At 42.5% G+C, this 19,588-nt stretch overlaps 1 protein-coding gene across 2 annotated transcripts; it reads right to left on the bottom strand.

Moving 5' to 3' along the window:
* Positions 1 to 27: 27 nt before the first annotated feature.
* Positions 28 to 11,846, bottom strand: kdelr3 (KDEL endoplasmic reticulum protein retention receptor 3). Of its 2 annotated transcripts, XM_067454754.1 has the most exons (6): positions 11,643 to 11,846; positions 6,778 to 6,928; positions 6,387 to 6,487; positions 3,190 to 3,348; positions 716 to 968; positions 28 to 619 (listed from the first exon to the last, which is right to left on the bottom strand). In XM_067454754.1, the coding sequence occupies exons 2-6, from the start codon at positions 6,866 to 6,868 to the stop codon at positions 576 to 578; spliced, it is 648 nt and encodes a 215-aa protein (XP_067310855.1). In that variant the 5' UTR covers positions 6,869 to 6,928; positions 11,643 to 11,846; the 3' UTR covers positions 28 to 575. The 2 variants fall into 2 exon arrangements, with proteins under 2 accessions (XP_067310855.1, XP_067310849.1); XM_067454748.1 differs by lacking the exon at positions 11,643 to 11,846 and having other exon boundaries at positions 6,778 to 7,750.
* Positions 11,847 to 19,588: the final 7,742 nt, after the last annotated feature.

Here is a 19,588-nt window from a genome sequence, read left to right on the forward strand (position 1 = left end):
TCATTTGCTCACATGAACACAAGCAGAGAGAGAGAAAGTCTTTATTGACATGCTTTATAAAACACACTTTATAAAAACGAGGACAGACAAACTGTCCATCTCCATATAAGGTCACTGAAAAAAAATCATTATGACATTGCCGTTAAAAGTCATTCTCAGACTGAAATGTGGTTTGTAAAAACATTCATGATCTTCGCTGGTATATTGGCACACAAAGATCTCAATCAATCAAACGTCCCTTAAAAGAATGCAAGAATATTGCATAGGCGGTGATGCACAACAAAATCATTGGCCAAATTAACTACAGGAAAAACGTAAACAAGACTACTAGAATAAACGAGAAACAGAGCTATGAGGAATTTAGAGTGTTAGACACACACACACACACACACTTTATTTATGAACAGAAATATTAAGGCATCAAACATGAGACTCATCCAGCAGATCTGGTCACTTTAAGGCACAATTCAACCACAGACACACGTGCAGCTCAAACATATGAACTACAGTGGCAGGTGGCAATGATGTCACTGGTGGGTGTGGCCTAGCGAAGGGGCGGGGCCTGATCCAATCCCTCACACAGGCATTGGCAGTGTCATCTTTCCACTTCCTCTCAGCACTGCAGAGAGAGAGAGAGAGACAGATAGATGAGTATAGAGTCCAGTAATAGTTTCATGAAACGAACGAAAGTTAAAGGAGTGTGATGTCTGCTGACCTCTGGTGAAGTAGAGATAGAAGAAGTCGCAGTAGAAGATGGTCTGGACGACGCCGGACACCACGGCGATCTGGTCGAAGAATCCCTCCACGTGGTAGCGCCACACCCAGTTACCGAGGTACAACGTGCGGTACAGGCCCAGGAAGAACAAGTAGTGTGTGGTGATGGACTCGGCCTCGCCCGTCTTCGTGATCATGAACAGCTGCGGCAGGATGGCCACCGACTCCAGATAGATGGAGAACGTCCACATGATCTACACAAACACACACATGATGACACCGGTCAATCAGTGACACAGAGAGAGAGAGAGAGAGAGAGAGAGAGAGAGAGAGAGAGAGAGAGAGAGAGAGAGAGAGAGAGGAGAGAGAGAGAGAGAGAGAGAGAGAGAGACTATATTGCCAAAAGTATTGGGCCGCTCCTCCAGATCCCCGAGTTCTGGTGTTCAGTCCCTTCATGGCCACAGGTGTATAACTCCAGCTCTAGGCCTGCAGACGCTCCTACACACATTAGTGAAAGAATGGGTCGCTCTCAGGAGCTCAGTGAACTCAAGCGTGGGGCCGTGATAGGTTGCCACGTGTGCAATAAGTCCATTCCTGACATTTCCTCACAACTAAATATTCCATGCTCAACTGTTAGTGGGATTATAACAAAGTGGAAGCCATTGGGAACAACAGCAACTCAACCACAAAGTGTTAAATCCCAGAGCGGGGTCAGCGCATGCTGAGGGTCACAGTGTGCAGAAGTCTCCAACTTTCTGCAGAGTCAACAGCTCCAGACCTCCAGACTTCTGTGGCCTTCAGATGAGCTCAAGATCAGTGTAGAGAGCTTCAAGGAATGGGTTTCCATGGCCGAGCAGCTCATCCAAGCCTTACATCACCAAGAGCAATGCAAAGTGTGGGATGCAATGGAGTAAACCAGCCGCCACTGGACTCTAGAGCAGTGAGACGTGTTCTCTGAGCGACCAATCACGCTTCAGGCTGACAATCCCATGGACGAGTCTGGGTTTGGTGGTTGTCAGGAGAATGGGACTTGCCTGACTGCATTGTGTCACGTCTAAGGGTTGGTGGATGGGGGATTATGGTGTGGGGTTGTTTTTCAGGAGTTGGGCTTGGCCTCTGGTTCCAGTGAAAGGAACTCTTAATGCGTCACCAAGACATCTTGGATAATTTCATGCTCCCATCTTTGTGGGATCAGTTTGTTGACGGCCCCTTCCTGTCCCAACATGACTGCCCTCCAGTGCACAAAGCGTCGGTCCATAAAGACATGGATGAGGAGTTTGGTGTGGAGGAACTTGACTGGCCTGCACAGAGTCCTGAGCTCAACCAGATAGAACAGCTTTAGGATGAATTAGAGCGGAGACTGAGAGCCAGGCCTTCTCGTCCAACATCAGTGCCTGACCTCACAAATGAGCTTCTAGAAGAATGGGCAAAAATCCCCATAAACACACTCCTAAACCTTGAGGAAAGCCTTCCCAGAAGAGCTGGAGCTGATAGAGAGGGTGGGTCGACTCCATATTAAACCCTACGGATTAACAACGGGGAACTCGTGTGTGTGTAAAGGCAGGCGTCCCAAAACTTTTGTCAATATAGTGTAGATAGATATGTTCTATATTGTTGTACTCATTCAGCAATCGCTATGCTAACGCTATCAAAGCACTGTGTTACCAATAAACAAGTTAACATTTACCAAATTAGCTAGTAAAAGCTAGTTTCAACTACTACAAATATTTAAACTGATCATCCCAGTTAACAATTTGATCCCTCAGTGATCTTAACAAGAGCTCACAGGATACTCGTGATGTGGTGATAATGTGAGGTCTAAAGTTATCCTCACAGCTCTCTCACTGTGTGCTGATACTATGGTGACAATGTGAGGTCAAAGTGCACTCTCTGCACAAAAACTAGGTACCCAGCATGCATTGCAGCATGAAGCCTTTGATTGTCACCATGGTTGAGATTCATACGCTGATTCTTGATGTCTGTGTGTCTAAATGACAGTACTTTGAAATGTTTGTGTCTCATTTTGCATTTAAAATCCTTCATAATGATTATGGCCCTGCTGAAGCTCATACCATAAAATTAATAACACCTCACAAAGACTGCGTACTAAATGCAGATAATAATTATGTTATCATCATATCAACCAAACATCACTTGGATACATTCTCTTTTGTCTTTCCTTGCCATAACAAAAGTGTCTTACTAAACACAGTTACAGCAGCCAGAGAGATATAACGTTAAAAGTTAAAAACCGTTAAAAAACTAAAGCAAACACTGATCTCCATAATGGTGATCAACCAATAAAACGTCAACAGCTAGACTTCTGGTAATTCTCAATAAGAGTTCTGCTTACCTAAACTTTGAATTTCTTAACACTTTTGTAACTCATAACCTCAATTTTTTATTTTTTTTGCTAACTTATTCGGGTTTACAGTGAAATGATAGAACAATAAGCATTTGTCGCTGAACTCTGACCTCCAGCGGCGTGAAGGCGTAGTTCTCCAGGAAGGACAGACCGGCCACCGGCACCAGCAGGAACTCCACGCGGAACGAGTCGCTCTCAGAGTCGTACGAGTTCCTGAAGCGGAAGTAGATGAGGCTCACCGTGGCGTACGCCAGGACCAGATACACCACCTGAGACAGACAGACAGACCAGTCAGACACAGGCAGACAGACAGACAGACAGACAGGCAGACAGACCGACAGTCAGGCAGACAGACAGAGAGACAGGTAGACAGACCGACAGTCAGGCAGAAAGACAGAGAGACAGGTAGATAGACAGAAACAGACAGACCGACCGACAGACAGAAACAGACAGACAGACAGACAGACAGAACGACAGTCAGGCAGACAGACAGAGAGACAGGCAGACAGACCAACAGTCAGGCAGAGAGACAGGTAGACAGACCGACAGTCAGGCAGACAGACAGGTAGACAGACAGAAACAGACAGACCGACCGACAGACAGAAACAGACAGACAGACCGACAGTCAGGCAGACAGACAGAGAGACAGGTAGACAGACAGAAACAGACAGACAGAGTCAGGCAGACAGACAGACAGACAGACAGAGAGAGAGAGAGAGAGAGAGAGAGAGAGAGAGAGAGAGAGAGAGAGAGAGAGAGAGAGAGAGAGAGAGAGAGAGAGAGACCGACAGACAAGCAGGCAGACAGACAGACAGTAAGACAGAGAGACAAACAGACAGAGACAGACAGGCAGGCAGGCAGACAAGCAGACAGACAGACAGAGAGAGAGAGAGACAGACAGACAGACAGAAACACACAGGCAGATAGACAGACAGGCAGACAGACAGAGAGAGACAGACAGACAGACAGAGAGAGACAGACAGACAGAGACAGAGAGAGACAGACAGACAAGCAGGCAGACAGTCAGACAGTGAGAGACAGACAGACAGGCAGGCAGACAGAGACAGACAGGCAGGCAGGCAGACAAAGACAGACAGGCAGGCAGGCAAGCAGACAGACAAGCAGACAGGGAGACAGGCAGACAGAGACAGACAGACAGAAAGTCAGATAGAGAGAGAGACAGACAGGCAAACAGAGACAGACAGGCAGACAGACAAGCAGGCAGGCAGGCAGACAGACAGAGTCAGACAGACAGTAAGATAGAGACAGACAGAGAGAGACAGACAGGCAGGCAGGCAGGCAGACAAGCAGACAGACAGGCAGGCAGACAGAAACAGACACAGACAGAGAGGCAGACAGAGACAGACAGACGGACAGGCAGACAGACAGGCAGGCAGACAGAGACAGACAGTCAGGCAGGCAGGCAGACAGACAGGCAGACAGAGACAGACAGGCAGACAGACAGATAGAGAGAAAGACAGACAGACAGAGACAGAGAGAGACAGACAGAGACAGACAGGCAGACAAGCAGGCAGACAGACAGACAGGCAGGCAGAGACAGACAGGCAGGCAGACAAGCAGACAGACAGAGAAAGGCAGACAGACAGACGTTATTTACATACAAACATGCATATTTCACTTGTGCAATCACATAAAACATCTGTGAATAAAGCAGCGTTTCCAGCCCATGTGTTCAAGAGAACAAAATCTTCACTTCTTGGGAAATTGGAGCAAAATATTTATCATGGTGTTATATAAAATAAAATATGTTTTAATGAATTTGATCCAGAGTGACTTTGGCTGGGATTCAAAGCCATGACCTGCTCCAGTGTGTGTGTGTGTGTGTGTGTGTGTGTTTTGTGAAGGCTTCAGGAAACTAGTCGTGCACTTTATGTCCTACAGCTCGACCATGAGTTTTGAATATTTTAAATTAACAATGACTGATGAATGATCTATAATAACAATTCAGAGCAAACATCTACACAGTCACAACAGCTAAAAGAGCAGTGTGTGTGTGTGTGTGTGTGTGTGTGTGTGTGTGTGTGTGTGTGTTTTATGGAAGCCCTTCTCCGTCATATAAAAAGAAAAATCATCATGCTACTGTAAATCAAAATTATGACAAAAAGTAAAAATATTGAAATAAAGAGATATGTTCAAATTATGAAATCATGAGATAAATAAAAAGTAAAAAATGTAGATACTAAGTAATAGAGATAAAATTAGAAATATGCGATATTAAGCCATAATTATGATATAAAATATTTTAAATTATGATAAAACACTAATTTATACTTTTTATATCCTAATTATTACGGTATTTTATAATTTCAACTTTAAATCATAATTATACATATGCATTACATCTTTTTATCTGACAATTATGAGCTAGTGTGTCATAATTTATACTTTTTATCTCATAAATATGACAGTTTCTCATAATCAACACATTTTGTATCGTAATTATGACTTAGTATATATACTTTTTATATTGTAAGACTTTCTATATCATAATTATGATTAAGTATACTTATTATATCAATTATGATTTGGCATTTCATAATTTATACTTTCTATTTAATAATTAATTTTGATGAATTCTCATAATTTATACATTTTACATCATAATTATCATTTATAATTGCATAATTTATATTTATTATAATGTAATTATGATTAAGTATCTCATAATTTATACTTTTTACATCGTAATTACCACTTGATCTCATAGTTTTTAATTTTTAAATCAGTTATGATAGTATCTCAGAATTTATACTTATTATATTGTAATTATGGATAAGTATCTCATAAGTTATACTTTTTAATTGTAATTATCACTTAGAATCTCAATTTATAATCAGTTATGAATTAAAATAAGTTTATCATGGTATCTCATAATTTATACAAATTACATCGCAGTTTAGTGTCTTATACTTTTTATTTCATAATCATGGCTAATAATGTATGTTTTTATGTAATATATATATAAATGGTGTTTCATAATTTCCACTTTGTTCCTCAATTTATAAATGTTATCTAATATGATTGACCATATTATAGTTGCCTTAGTGTTTCATAATTTCTACTTTTTATCCCATAATTATATCATAATATATACTTGTATATAACAATTATGTCTTAATAGGTCTTCCTTTTTTACATTCTCCCATAATTAATTATGACTTTGCATTTTAACATTTTTACTTTCTTCTATCATAATGGCCACCCAGACAGAAGCTGTGTCGGCCCAGACCCGGCTCACATGTGCCAGACGTGGGCCAGATGTGTGCCGGATCTGTCCAGTCTTTACCTTCATGACGGTGTTGTAGATGGAGATGAAGGAGATGAACAGGTCCAGGTATCTGGTGGTGAAGACCAGCGCAAACAGCACCTGAGACTTCCCAGAAATACCTGAAAAACACACAACATTAGGCTTCAGATCAGACCAGAAGACAACACACACACACACACACACACACACACACACACACATTCCGACAGCAGAAGAACCCCTGAAGATGTGCTCGGCTGCCACGTAAACACAACACACACTCCGCGCAACATGTCGCGTCACGGGCGCGTTTCAGGCGCTTTTCACACTGCAAAATAAACTCTAAATAAGATCCGCTCCGGTTCATCTCCACAAGCAGTCACTGATGTGATGTGCACAATAACACATTATAACAATGAGCACGCGTTACCTGCGCATGATTTGGATCTCCATATCTTCAGGAACAGAATAATGATGGCGACCAGATGACACAAATCTCCGGACAGTCTGAAGATATTCATCTTATCGATCAGTGATCAGCGCTGGCTTTGAAGAGTTATGCAGCTGATCCGAGGCTCGTTCTGCAGAAATAACACACACACACTCTCTCTCTATCTCTCTTTCTTTCTCTTTCTGTCGTGTGCTCAGCGCGCGCGCCTCATATCCAGACGCGTTCCGGCTGTTATAATCGATCAGGTATAATCGCAGGACCCGTTATGATTTACTGTAACCCTCTGATGGTCTCTCCAGTGGACTGTGCGCTCGCGCCGCTGATCGGTGACGTGGCTGACGCTCCGCGCGCGCGACCAGGATCCGGGTTTCCTCACCACGCGCGTTCACGATCCCTGTCACACTCTCTACGGCGCGCGCATTTAAAGGGATAGTTCACAGATTTTTATTTTATTTTTATTATTATTCCATGACTTACTCACCCTCAAGCTAACTTAAGTCCGGGACACACTGCATGGTTTCCGGCTGTCCCAGATGAAGGTTAGCCATCGTGAAACAATCGCGGTTTCTAATCGGTGGTCCCATGTCGTACACAATGAGAGCGGTTCAAAGACGGTCTGGAGGCCAGAGATAGCCTGCGATCATTTTGCTGTTAAGACCCTCGTCTTCTGACTGGCCAATAATGCGTCCTCTTTTTTAGCACACAGCTGTCAAAGTGCAATTCATCGCGGTCTATTGTTTACCACCAACGATGTGTAATGATCTTACAGGATTGCTAAACTCGAGCCGTGTAACCCGGGCTTTAGCTGTGTATGACTTATCTTCTTTCAGACGAATACAATTGAAGATAACACACGTCCTGACGAATCCAACCTTTATAATGGCAGCCCAAAAAAGTGCATCATTCCATCATAATAGTGCATCTGTCCATCATAAAAGTGCATCTGTCCGTCATAAAAGTGCATCTGTCCATCATAATAGTGCATCTGTCCATCATAATAGTGCATCTGTCCATCATAATAGTGCATCTGTCCGGCATAATAGTGCATCTGTCCGTCATAATAGTGCATCTGTCCGTCATAATAGTGCATCTGTCCGTCATAATAGTGCATCTGTCCATCATAAAGTGCATCTGTCCATCATAATAGTGCATCGGTCCGTCATAAAGTGCATCTGTCTGTCATAATAGTGCATCTGTCCGTCATAATAGTGCATCTGTCCGTCATAAAGTGCATCTGTCCGTCATAATAGTGCATCTGTCCGTCATAATAGTGCATCTGTCCGTCATAATAGTGCATCTGTCCGTCATAATAGTGCATCTGTCCGTCATAAAGTGCATCTGTCCGTCATAATAGTGCATCTGTCCGTCATAAAGTGCATCTGTCCGTCATAAAGTGCATCTGTCCGTCATAAAGTGCATCTGTCCGTCATAAAGTGCATCTGTCCGTCATAAAGTGCATCTGTCCGTCATAAAAGTGCATCTGTCCGTCATAAAAGTGCATCTGTCCGTCATAATAGTGCATCTGTCCGTCATAAAAGAGCATCTGTCCATCATAATAGTGCATCTGTCCGTCATAAAGTGCATCTGTCCATCATAATATCTGTTATTTGCCTTGCGCTGCTTTATTTAGCTCAATTTTAAATTTTATTATATGTCTTTTTTTAACATGCCCTTATTGTATAGTTGTACCTACTTTTTATATTTTATACTTTATCTAGTTATTTTGTAAGCTTTAATGTGAATGTTATCTGTATGCACCGGGGTCTGAGAGTAACGCAATTTCGATTCTCTGTATGTATGTACTGTACATGTGGAAATTGACAATAAAGCAGACTTGAACTTGATAATAGTGCATCTGTCCGTCATAAAGTGCATCTGTCCGTCATAAAGTGCATCTGTCCATCATAAAGTGCATCTGTCCGTCATAATAGTGCATCTGTCCGTCATAAAGTGCATCTGTCTGTCATAAAGTGCATCTGTCCGTCATAATAGTGCATCTGTCCGTCATAATAGTGCATCTGTCCGTCATAAAGTGCATCTGTCCGTCATAATAGTGCATCTGTCCGTCATAAAGTGCATCTGTCCATCATAAAGTGCATCTGTCCATCATAATAGTGCATCTGTCCGTCATAAAGTGCATCTGTCCGTCATAAAGTTCATCTGTCCATCATAATAGTGCATCTGTCCGTCATAAAGTGCATCTGTCCGTCATAAAGTGCATCTGTCCATCATAAAAGTGCATCTGTCCGTCATAAAGTGCATCTGTCCATCATAATTATGCATCTGTCCGTCATCATAGTGCATCTGTCCGTCATAAAGTGCATCTGTCCGTCATAAAGTGCATCTGTCCATCATAATTATGCATCTGTCCGTCATAAAGTGCATCTGTCCATCATAATTATGCATCTGTCCGTCGTCATAGTGCATCTGTCCGTCATAAAGTGCATCTGTCCGTCATAAAAGTGCATCTGTCCGTCATAATAGTGCATCTGTCCGTCATAAAAGTGCATCTGTCCATCATAATAGTGCATCTGTCCGTCATAATAGTGCATCTGTCCATCATAATTATGCATCTGTCCGTCGTCATAGTGCATCTGTCCGTCATAAAGTGCATCTGTCCGTCATAAAGTGCATCTGTCCATCATAATTATGCATCTGTCCGTCATAAAGTGCATCTGTCCATCATAATTATGCATCTGTCCGTCGTCATAGTGCATCTGTCCGTCATAAAGTGCATCTGTCCGTCATAAAAGTGCATCTGTCCGTCATAATAGTGCATCTGTCCGTCATAAAAGTGCATCTGTCCATCATAATAGTGCATCTGTCCGTCATAATAGTGCATCTGTCCATCATAAAGTGCATCTGTCCATCATAATTATGCATCTGTCCGTCATGATTATGCATCTGTCCGTCATAATAGTGCATCTGTTCGTCATAAAGTGCATCTGTCCGTCATAAAGTGCATCTGTCCATCATAAAAGTGCATCTGTCCGTCATAAAGTGCATCTGTCCGTCATAATAGTGCATCTGTCCGTCATAAAAGTGCATCTGTCCGTCATAATGGTGCATCTGTCCGTCATAATGGTGCATCTGTCCGTCATAATGGTGCATCTGTCCGTTATAATAGTGCATCTGTCCATCATAAAAGTGCATCTGTCCGTCATAAAGTGCATCTGTCCGTCATAAAAGTGCATCTGTCCGTCATAATAGTGCATCTGTCCGTCATAAAAGTGCATCTGTCTGTCATAATGGTGCATCTGTCCGTCATAATGGTGCATCTGTCCGTCATAATGGTGCATCTGTCCGTCATAATGGTGCATCTGTCCGTCATAATGGTGCATCTGTCCGTCATAATAGTGCATCTGTCCGTCATAATAGTGCATCTGTCCGTCATAATAGTGCATCTGTCCGTCATAATAGTGCATCTGTCCATCATAATGGTGCATCTATCCATCATAAAAGTGCATCTGTCCGTCATAATAGTGCATCTGTCCGTCATAATAGTGCATCTATCCGTCATAATAGTGCATCTGTCCATCATAATAGTGCATCTGTCCATCATAATAGTGCATCTGTCCATCATAATAGTGCATCTGTCCATCATAATGGTGCATCTATCCATCATAAAAGTGCATCTGTCCGTCATAATAGTGCATCTGTCCATCATAATGGTGCATCTATCCATCATAAAAGTGCATCTGTCCGTCATAATAGTGCATCTGTCCATCATAACGGTGCATCTGTCCATCATAACGGTGCATCTGTCCGTCATAATGGTGCATCTGTCCGTCATAATAGTGCATCTGTCCGTCATAATAGTGCATCTGTCCGTCATAATAGTGCATCTGTCCGTCATAATGGTGCATCTGTCCGTCATAATGGTGCATCTGTCCATCATAATGGTGCATCTATCCGTCATAATAGTGCATCTGTCCATCATAATAGTGCATCTGTCCATCATAATAGTGCATCTGTCCGTCATAATAGTGCATCTGTCCATCATAATGGTGCATCTATCCATCATAATGGTGCATCTATCCATCATAATAGTGCATCTGTCCATCATAAAGTTCATCTGTCCATCATAAAGTTCATCTGTCCATCATATATCTGTCCATCATAATAGTGCATCTGTCCATCATAATAGTGCATCTGTCCGTCATAATAGTTCATCTGTCCATCATATATCTGTCCATCATAATGGTGCATCTATCCGTCATAATAGTGCATCTGTCCATCATAATAGTGCATCTGTCCATCATAAAGTTCATCTGTCCATCATAATGGTGCATCTATCCATCATAATAGTGCATCTGTCCATCATAAAGTTCATCTGTCCATCATAAAGTTCATCTGTCCATCATAAAGTTCATCTGTCCATCATAAAGTTCATCTGTCAGTCATAATAGTGCATCTGTCCATCATATATCTGCTCCTCATGGCTCCGGGGGTTAATAAAGGCCTTCTGAAGTGATGTCATGGGTTTGTGTAAGAAAAATATGCATATTTAAAACTTTATAAAGAAAAATATCTACACTCTAAAAAATAACTCAGTGAAATAACAGAAAAGGTACTTGTTAAAAAAATAAAAAATAAAATAATAAAAATTCTGTTGTATTATTACAGATCATTGTGCCCTATTGTTGGGCTGCCAGTATAAAGCTTAGAAGAGCCAGGAGATTTTTAATATAATTAATTGTTTACTAAATTAATAATCCCATATTGAGTTCTGCTGGAGTGATTTTAGTTCTCAGCGTCGCTGTAAATTCACTGTATTTGTCCACACTAAACATGTCTGCTATAAATGATTATACAAACAAATGGTGTGTGTGTGATTTCCTAACCGCAGGTTGATTCGTCACTGTGAAGAGCCTTTATTCTGCACATCAGTGTGTTTCTTTAATATCATGTTATCCTCCATCCGGAGCAGGTTTGCTGCAGATCTCTCGTTTGTTTACGGAGGCTCGTCTGTTGGCTTTATTGTAGCTTGACATTCTGTGGAAACTACTGGAAGTTCAGCTGTGAAACACACACACCACACAGAGCCACTGCTTTGGGTACATTCAAATCCCCCCTCTCACACACTCTCACACTCTCTCTCTCTCTCTCTCTCTCTCTCTCTCTCTCTGCATGCAATGTGAAAAATGCTAAATATGTCATTTAAAGGGTAATATATCTATAGCTCAAGTATGCTAATTTAAATTAAAGCGCAGCTGCGATATGTCGAAATAAATAACTAACAGACGGAGCAAAGCGTTAGAAAAGCATCGATATAATGAGAAGGATAAAGTGAGCTGTGTGTCTATACCAGTGTTTTCCTCTAGAGGACAGTACAACTCCCGAAAATACTGACCACACACACACACACACCTGACAAACTAATCCAAACAAACACACAGACAGAAGAGCATCACAAATACTCCACATCCTGAACGATTTCTTCATCATATTGTAAAAGCTTGAACGTTTTGCAAACACTAAAGTTAAGCGTTGTTTCTCGGTGTGCTCCGAGCGTTCGCGTTTTTAAGCGTTTAAGAATGTTCAAAACATTCCATTTCATCATTTTAACATTACAGGAATGCTACTTTTTAATGTTCCTGAACGTTCTAAATGTTGTGTTTAAAAAAGAGAGAGAAAAAAAGAATGGTAGATGAATGTCAGAACTTAAAAAAAAACAAGAAAAAAAAACAAGTTGATTTTACATTGCTTTAACGTGTCAAAGTAAGTGTACGCAACTTTCAACGTTCTTAAGACAGGATAGAGTGGGGTAAGATGGGCCAATTTTGTCTTCAAGATAAGAGAAAATCAGGCAGAACTTCAATAAAAGTATGGAAAGTTATTTCAGAATGTTTCCTATCATTATATATGATCAGAATACATCTGACAAAGGGTTCTGAAAATATGTCTTTTTATTTTTGAACTACTTAAACTCCGGGACCATTTTTTGGGGGGATTTTGAAAAAAATGAAAAGCCTCCCACACACACATACAGTGGTCTAAGTTCAAAATGTTGGTGTCATTTTAAAGAGACCCTTTAAAGTTAAATAAAACACTGCTAAAAGTCAGAAAATAGTGGAAAAAAGAAGTTTGTCTGTGTCATGTTGTACGCCAGATTTATTCAAATGGGTCTGAAGGGATGAAAAAGTATCCATGTGGCTCAACTTACCCCAGGTTAGGGTAAATGTATCCGAGACAGTGGGTAAGTTGCACCATCTGGGTGTAAACTGACCATCTAAATAAGTAATAATCAAACTTCCTTTTTCATATGTTCATATTTATTTTATTAAAGTTAACTTAAATTAAAATCAACCAAATCAAGTGGAAATACAAAAGCCAAACTTTAATTGCTTGCATTTCTGAAACAATATGCTGAACACCAAACTGTCCCCAAAACAGACTAAACAGAATTAGGCTGTCACCGAAACTAATACACATTTTAATTCTCAATCATGTTCTGTATATATTAAATGATAAATAAAACCAGTTGCAAAACATTGAAATGTTTACTTTAACTCAACTATAGTGCCTTATGGTGGGGTAATTTACAGTAAAATGATGTTTCAATATACCCCACAGCATCTGGCTCACTTTACCCCACAGCATCTGGCTCACTTTACCCCACAGCATCTGGCTCACTTTACCCCACAACATCTGGCTCACTTTACCCCACAGCATCTGGCTCACTTTACCCCACAGCATCTGGCTCACTTTACCACAGCATCTGGCTCACTTTACCCCACAGCATCTGGCTCACTTTACCCCACAACATCTGGCTCACTTTACCCCACAGCATCTGGCTCACTTTACCCCACAGCATCTGGCTCACTTTACCCCACAGCATCTGGCTCACTTTACCCCACAGCATTTGGCTCACTTTACCCCACAGCATCTGGCTCACTTTACCCCACAGCATCTGGCTCACTTTACCCCACAACATCTGGCTCACTTTACCCCACAGCATCTGGCTCACTTTACCCCACAGCATCTGGCTCACTTTACCACAGCATCTGGCTCACTTTACCCCACAGCATCTGGCTCACTTTACCCCACAGCATCTGGCTCACTTTACCCCACAGCATCTGGCTCACTTTACCCCACAGCATCTGGCTCACATTACCCCACAGCATCTGGCTCACTTTACCCCACAGCATCTGGCTCACTTTACCCCACAGCATCTGGCTCACTTTACCCCACAGCATCTGGCTCACTTTACCCCAGAGCATCTGGCTCACTTTACCCCACAACATTTGGCTCACTTTACCCCACAGCATCTGGCTCACTTTACCCCACAACATTTGGCTCACTTTACCCCACAACATTTGGATCACTTTACCCCACAACATTTGGCTCACTTTACCCCACAGCATCTGGCTCACTTTACCCCACAGCATCTGGCTCACTTTACCCAACAGCATCTGGCTCACTTTACCCCACAACATTTGGCTCACTTTACCCCACAGCATCTGGCTCACTTTACCCCACAACATTTGGCTCACTTTACCCCACAGCATCTGGCTCACTTTACCCCACAGCATTTGGCTCACTTTACCCCACAACATTTGGATCATTTTACCCCACAACATTTGGCTCACTTTACCCCACAGCATCTGGCTCACTTTACCCCACAGCATCTGGCTCACTTTACCCCACAACATCTGGCTCACTTTACCCACAGCATCTGGCTCACTTTACCCCACAGCATTTGGCTCACTTTACCCCACAGCATCTGGCTCACTTTACCCCACAGCATTTGGCTCACTTTGACCCCACAGCATCTGGCTCACTTTACCCCACAGCATTTGGCTCACTTGACCCCACAGCACCTGGCTCACTTTACCCCACAGCACCTGGCTCACTTTACCCCACAGCATCTGGCTCACTTTGACCCCACAGCATCTGGCTCACTTTACCCCACAACATTTGGCTCACTTTACCCCACAGCATCTGGCTCACTTTACCCCAAAGCATCTGGCTCCCTTTACCCCACAACATTTGGCTCCCTTTACCCCACAGCATCTGACTCACTTTACCCCACAGCATCTGGCTCACTTTACCCCACAGCATTTGGCTCACTTTACCCCACAGCATTTGGCTCACTTTACCCCACAGCATCTGGCTCACTTTACCCCACAGCATCTGGCTCACTTTACCCCACAGCATCTGGCTCACTTTTCCCCACAACATTTGGCTCACTTTACCCCACAGCATCTGGCTCACTTTACCCCACAGCATCTGGCTCACTTTACCCCACAGCATCTGGCTCACTTTACCCCACAGCATCTGGCTCACTTTACCCCACAGCATCTGGCTCACTTTACCCCACAGCATCTGGCTCACTTTACCCCACAGCATCTGGCTCACTTTACCCCACAGCATCTGGCTCACTTTACCCCACAGCATCTGGCTCAACTTACCCCACAGCATCTGGCTCACTTTACCCCACAGCATCTGGCTCACTTTACCCCACAGCATCTGGCTCACTTTACCCCATAGCATCTGGCTCACTTTACCCCACAGCATCTGGCTCACTTTACCCCACAGCATTTTGCTCACTTTACCCCACAGCATTTGGCTCAACTTACCCCACAGCATCTGGCTCACTTTACCCCACAGCATCTGGCTCACTTTACCCCACAGCATTTGGCTCACTTTACCCCACAGCATCTGGCTCACTTTACCCCACAGCATTTGGCTCACTTTACCCCACAACATTTGGCTCACTTTACCCCACAACATTTGGCTCACTTTACCCCACAGCATTTGGCTCACTTTACCCCACAGCATCTGGCTCACTTTACCCCACAGCATCTGGCTCTGGCTCACTTTACCCCACAGCATCTGGCTCACTTTACCCCACAGCATCTGGCTCACTTTACCCCACAGCATTTGGCTCACTTTACCCCACAGCATCTGGCTCACTTTACCCCACAGCATCTGGCTCACTTTACCCCACAGCATCTGGCTCACTTTACCCCACAGCATCTGGCTCACTTTACCCCACAGCATCTGGCTCACTTTACCCCACAGCATTTGGCTCAACTTACCCCACAGCATCTGGCTCACTTTACCCCACAGCATCTGGCTCACTTTACCCCACAGCATCTGGCTCACTTTACCCCACAGCATCTGGCTCACTTTACCCCACAGCATTTGGCTCACTTTACCCCACAGCATCTGGCTCACTTTACCCCACAGCATTTGGCTCACTTTACCCCACAGCATTTGGCTCACTTTACCCCACAGCATTTGGCTCACTTTACCCCACAGCATTTGGCTCACTTTACCCCACAGCATCTGGCTCACTTTACCCCACAGCATCTGGCTCACTTTACCCCACAGCATCTGGCTCACTTTACCCCACAGCATTTGGCTCACTTTGACCCATAGCTGCCATTTTGGACAAAACTAGCTAGCTTACCAATTCAGGCTAATATTCAGCTAAATGATTTGCATGGTTTTATACATTACTAAATCACCAATATGGTGGTTCCAAAAATATATGGTCACATGGCAGTAAAAGTGTAGGTTGCCAAGATAAAGGGGGTGGGTCAACTTACCCACTGGCTCATCTTACCCCACTCTCCCCTATTCAACTCATTTGTTTAAGTCAGTTTAATGTAATTTAAGTTGAAATGACTTAAACATCCAAGTTCATATTGCTCAAATGTTTTTTACACTGAACCTGATGTAGCCTAGGCTATAAATAGCGTTCTGAGCTTAGAACATTCTAAAGAGAACACTTCGTTCTATTGTCCATCACTCTGAGAGAACACCGACAGAACGTTAGCCGAAGTTCTGAGCACGTTCCCTGTTTGAGACGCATGTGGATGAGCAGGGCATTATTTGACATTTAGCACACACTGACCCTCGTGTGTGTTCTCCTGATGTCTGGAAGAGCGGTTCGCGTTCAGTGTGTGAGTCTGCTAACGGGACGAGTGTCGCGTGTAAACTCAGTGTGACAGAAAGTGGAGCAGTCAACCATTCGGGATCAAATTAGGAAGTTAGCAAAGGTTCGGTCTTACATAACCGCGGGACACGGCAGTGGTGTGCAAAACGGCAGAAAACGAGCCAGTTTCCACACGACTGGGTGAACGCCGCCACAACACAGGACACGCTACTTCACCGGCAGGAAGGGGAGAACGACAACGGAGAGAGAAACAGAGAGAGAGAGAAAGACAACACCGGAGGGAGAGAGAGAGAGAGAGAAGGGCAGCGGTGTGTTCGTGTTCAAGATGGAAAGGGAAACCTGGAGAACCGAGAGAGACAATGGTGTGTCGATCAGAGGTCGTGGGAATTTATTAGGACGCCCAGAGGCGATTACAGGCTATTAATACACACACACACACACACACACACACACACCTCGAACAATCACTCTGTTCTGTTGTGCTGTCACTGTCTCACTCTCTCTCAGTAATAACTGAAGAAGTTTGAGGAGCAGACGTTATCTTCTCATTCAGACGAATGGAACGTTCTTTGAGAACTTTGGCTAATGTTCTTCTAACGTTAACAGAACGTTCTTTGAGAACTTTGGCTAATGTTCTTCTAACGTTAACAGAACGTTTGTTCAAAGTTCTCTGGAATGTTCTCAGAACGTTTGCACAAAAACATTCTAAAATGGAACATTCCCCTAAAGTTTTCCCTAACATTTGCAATAAGCAAGAAAACGCGTATCGCTTATGAATATAATATTTAGAAATAACTTAATGGGAACTTTCAGAACATAGGACATATTTTTGTGCGCTGGGATGATTGACAGATGTAAAAATTTATAAATTATGGAACAAGTGTCGGGTCTTCCGCTTCATTTTCACTTCTCTCCTGAGAATAAAAGGGCATTTCAGTTCATCCTGACTTCTGTGTCCTTCACCCTCTGACCTCATGCTACCGCCATCGACCCTGTGCGTGTGTGTGTGTGTGTGTGTGTGTGTGTGTGTTTGTGTGTGGTACTGAGGTTTTGGGTCATGTCCTGTTTGAGTCAGAGAGGATCACCTGTCTGTCTGTCTGAGTGTCTGTCTCTCTCTCTCAGAGGTAGGATGTTATATATCTGTTATATATTGTGTATTCTCTTAAAGTTAACTTAACATAAAACCAGCCAAATGAAGTTAAAATGCAGTAGCCGATCTTTAATTGTTTGCATTCTGAAACAATATGCTGAACACCAAAAGACCCTCCTCAAAAACAGACCAAACTGAGTTTGATGAGTACAGTTACATTAGACTGAATAAATATCACTAAAACGAATAAACATTTTAATCAAAGGTTCTTGGCATGGTGGTTTTTCTGCAACGTCGAACATGTTCGGTAAATAAAATAATAATAAAAAATAAACAATAAACTAAATCAGTTGCAAAATATAAGATTGAAATATACCAATGTATATTAAACTATAGTGCCTTATGGTGGGGTAATTTACTGTAAAATGCTGGCTCAATTTACCCCACACAGATGTTATCCAATCAAACCATAGGAATGATAACAGACGTGTTCAACGGCAGATTATTTTAACTCCTCGTAATATTCCCAGTGTGTATGAAGCATTAACACACCAACGTTTTGCCCATTTGGTGACTAATTGGTAAATTAATCTGCCAACACATAGGAGCCCTAAAGGGACAAATATGAGATGGTATGGAATAAGAAGAAGAAATCAATGTGTTTGCTTGCAGTTCCTTTTTTTTTTAGATTTTTGCAAGTGAATGCAAAGTTTCTCAGGGAAACTCAAAACATTTGCGAAACAACGCCAAAGCCTTGACAAATATATATTTCCCTTCACGTCCCTTTAGGAGCGCTGTACATTAGCACAGGGCCTAAAATTAACACTCGGCAGTCGGCCTGTAACACTTTAATCATTCTAACAACGCAGAACGTGAACAAATGTGAACGGCAGACAGTTGACGGGCCAGTTCTGCATCGTCTGGAAAGTTTCTGCCTTGACAATTGAAATATATTTAAAGGGTTTGTTCACCCAAAAAGGAAAATTCTGTCATCCTTTACTCGCCCTCAAGTTGTTCCAAACCTGCATGAATTTCTTTCTTCTGCTGAACACAAAGGAAGATATTTGGAAGAATGTTTGTTTAAGCAGATTTTGAGCCCCATTGACTGCCATAGTAGGGAAAACAATACTACGGTAGTCAATGGGGCTCAAGATCTGCTTCTATACAAACATCCTTCCAAATATCTTCCTTTGTGTTCAGCAGAAGAGTAAATGATGACAATTTTCCTTTTTGGGTGAACTATCCCTTTAAGCACAAGACGACACGAAAAGGAGCCAATTTCGTTACTCGTCGTTACTGTGCACTGCACACATCTGAAACACGCACCCAGAAGTTTAATACAGATATTGAATACAGTAAGAAAATGTAAAAAAAAAAAATGGTACTCTTCTCTGTAAATTAAACATTTATTATTATTTGCTCCTTATTAACTTTTTCCCTGTCAGTTTTTTTTTTAAGTTGCCAACAAGGTTTTTGACCATTTTCACAAATAATATATAGGCCATCTCTAAGCTGTAATAGCCCCCCAAAAAAGTAGACGCTTTTTGATTTTTTCCCCCATAAATTCATTTTTGAAAGTGTGTAACTCAGGCCCTGTGTGCTCTAGGACCCTGCAGACATTTTGGGCTGCTTCCACTAAATTACAGAAAATAGTGGAAAAAAGAAGTTTGTCTGTGTCATGTTATATGCCAGATTTCCTCAAATGGGTCTGAAGGGATACTAATATAATATATATATATATATATATGCTTTGAGTGTGCACTGATACAACAAGAGCACATTTTTGTTCGTCT

Source organism: Pseudorasbora parva, chromosome 2 (genome assembly GCF_024679245.1).
Source record: "Pseudorasbora parva isolate DD20220531a chromosome 2, ASM2467924v1, whole genome shotgun sequence".
NCBI lineage: Eukaryota > Metazoa > Chordata > Actinopteri > Cypriniformes > Gobionidae > Pseudorasbora > Pseudorasbora parva.